Source organism: Priapulus caudatus, unplaced genomic scaffold (assembly GCF_000485595.1).
Source record: "Priapulus caudatus unplaced genomic scaffold, Priapulus_caudatus-5.0.1 Scaffold26, whole genome shotgun sequence".
Classification (NCBI taxonomy): domain Eukaryota; kingdom Metazoa; phylum Priapulida; class Priapulimorpha; order Priapulimorphida; family Priapulidae; genus Priapulus; species Priapulus caudatus.
The window spans coordinates 19,511-21,828 of record NW_014577087.1 but is presented as its reverse complement, the minus strand read 5'-3'; the positions used below and the strand labels follow the sequence as shown (position 1 = coordinate 21,828).

The following is a 2,318-nucleotide window of genomic DNA, read 5'->3' as shown; positions in this document are numbered from 1 at the left end:
TATACCTTAAGTTAAGGAGTGAATGTTCCCCCTTCTTTTACACCTCTTGACCTTTGACCTTTGACCCCCAAGCTTCTATATCCCATGTCGTTTTCGGATTACCCCCCCACATCCCGAATATCGTGACCGTACGTCGAGCGGTTAAGATTTGTGCCCAACTGTTGACGCCCGGACGGACGCACGGACGGACGCACGGACGGACGGACGCACGGACGATCAAGCGATTCTACAAGCTGCATCTGACTATGTCAGATGAGCTAAAAACATGAAAATTACGCAAGTCTTCCTGAAGGAGACCAACCTTTTTGTAGGAAGACATCAAGCTGATCGTTACAAATGTTCTTCAACTCTTGCTCTGGCTTGTCTTTCTTGACCAATGCAACTACGTATTTCGCCAAAGCAGCAGGATCTGCATCGGTCCTGCAATAGTTTACAGTACTGTTACCGCTTCCTAGGAAATGATAAATTTTTTTACATATTAAAACGATGCATCAACAACGTAGTAAGTACCGTACCACCTAAACTTAAAAGTAAAACTAAAACATGAACGCCAGAACTGAGAACGGCACAAAATGCGGAAGTAGATTCGTTTTAATACAGTAAACCCTTCGTCTTTAGACAACGTTGCATATTTAAACTTACATGGGTGTCAGCGCTCTCGTAAGCCATAGTTTCAGTGCTTCGATGTTTTCAATGAGAACCATATTCACGATTCGAGGAAACGCGATGTAGGTCTAGCTACTTTGGATTAGAAGTTACAACGCGAAAGGTTTTTTTTCGTGATCACGTTTTGAATAATATGGACAATAAGTGGGCTACAATCGAGTAACCATGCAGTGCATTCGGGTCGATACTTTATTCTTGCGATTATACACAACCTTATGTAACAAACACTGCAAAATATTTGTTTAAACGAAACATGCTGCATGAAAATTCAATTCTAGCAATATTCACATGATGGCGACATAGCCTCGTTTACAACTTTTATGAACAAGTGGCGACACAAATAGCTGCAAACAGCTTTATGTTTAGAAGAATAAAATCAAAATCACTGAACCAATTTAAGGATTTAATAATGGTATGCACAAATAAAGTACATTTTATTTATTTATCACCTATAATATTAAATTCTGAAGCCGCGAATTTGTTTGTCCTATCGTCATCGTCTCAATAAGAAACGTACGTGTCGAGCATTGAGGCTCATAGGGTCTATGTCCCCCAGGGTACTGCCGGAACGTACCCTGGTAACTATCTAGCTGATATGGTTAGGGTTTGGGTTAGGGTTAGGGTTAGAGTTAGGGTTAGGGACTAGGCGTAGGCGACTCCCTAGACTCGTTAGTTGAGTTTACGTACAGAATATGCTGAAGTTTTTTTCTCGTTTATATTTTTTCTTCATGTATCTGTTTCTGTTTTGTATTGTATCACTCAGAAAGCTTCTATTTTTTCTTCTTCTTTTTTTTCTTCTTTTTAACTGCTCAACACTTACCTTAATCACTTTACTTGTACATAATATGCTGAAGTTTTTTTTTTGTATATATTTTTTCTTTATACTGTATTTCAATGTTTTGTACTGTATCACTGTATCACTCAGAAATTTGGGGGATCGTGGGTATATATTTGCTATAGTTTATAGTATAGTATGTACAATGTTATGTTGGACCACAATGGAAATAAGTGTGTTAGCCACGCTTTTGTGTGTTTTCATCCGCGATAATTTTCTAGCTGCATTTTGTTTATTTATGCTGTTATCGATGTAATGTATGCTTTAGTAATTATCGAAATAAATAAATCAAAAAATAGGCGAGGTACGGTCTGGCATATTAGATAGTAGTATTTAGCAGGGCCGTAGTGGCCGCCACGGCAGCACGCCACTGCCGTAGCACTATTTTGAAAAAAAAATTCTGCAGGGAACCAAGGAGCAACATATACCAAAGAGATGAAACCCCGTGGCGGGCACTCACCCCACATTATGGTAGGTATGTGCCACTGCGAAGACCTGAAAATGGGGGGTCTCTGGGACTAATGTTTGTTGAATGTGGTATGCTCTGGAACTGGCTATGTTCGAAAATGGGGGTCTCCGGAACTAGGATTTCGTTGAAATTCAATGCTATGACACTGGACACGTTTAAAAGACAGTCCGGAACTGTGGGGGGAACAGTGATTTGCTTTAAAATCACTTTTTATGCTGTAGCACTTGAACCAATAATTGTTGTATTATGTAGAAGAGAAAAAACATGACCCGGAGAGAGATGAACGCACGCGCACACGCACACGCACACACACACACACACACACACACACACACACACACACACACA

At 40.1% G+C, this 2,318-nt stretch overlaps 2 protein-coding genes across 2 annotated transcripts in view; one reads left to right on the top strand and one right to left on the bottom strand.

Moving 5' to 3' along the window:
* The window catches only part of LOC106814514 (RNA-binding protein 26-like), a 21,019-nt gene extending 20,046 nt beyond the window's left edge, over positions 1-973 (bottom strand). Inside the window, exons 1-2 of the mRNA XM_014818831.1 lie at positions 643-973; positions 302-420 (exon numbers count right to left, since the gene is read on the bottom strand). Of these exons, the coding sequence (XP_014674317.1) occupies positions 302-420; positions 643-704 (181 nt within the window). The 5' untranslated portion in view covers positions 705-973. The remainder of the gene's footprint in view (positions 1-301; positions 421-642) is intronic.
* An 893-nt stretch (positions 974-1,866) lies between these two features.
* LOC106814567 (cytochrome P450 2J2-like) overlaps positions 1,867-2,318 on the top strand; it is a 7,478-nt gene continuing 7,026 nt past the window's right edge. Inside the window, exon 1 of the mRNA XM_014818920.1 lies at positions 1,867-1,972. The gene's annotated coding sequence lies outside the window, so the exon portion shown is untranslated. The remainder of the gene's footprint in view (positions 1,973-2,318) is intronic.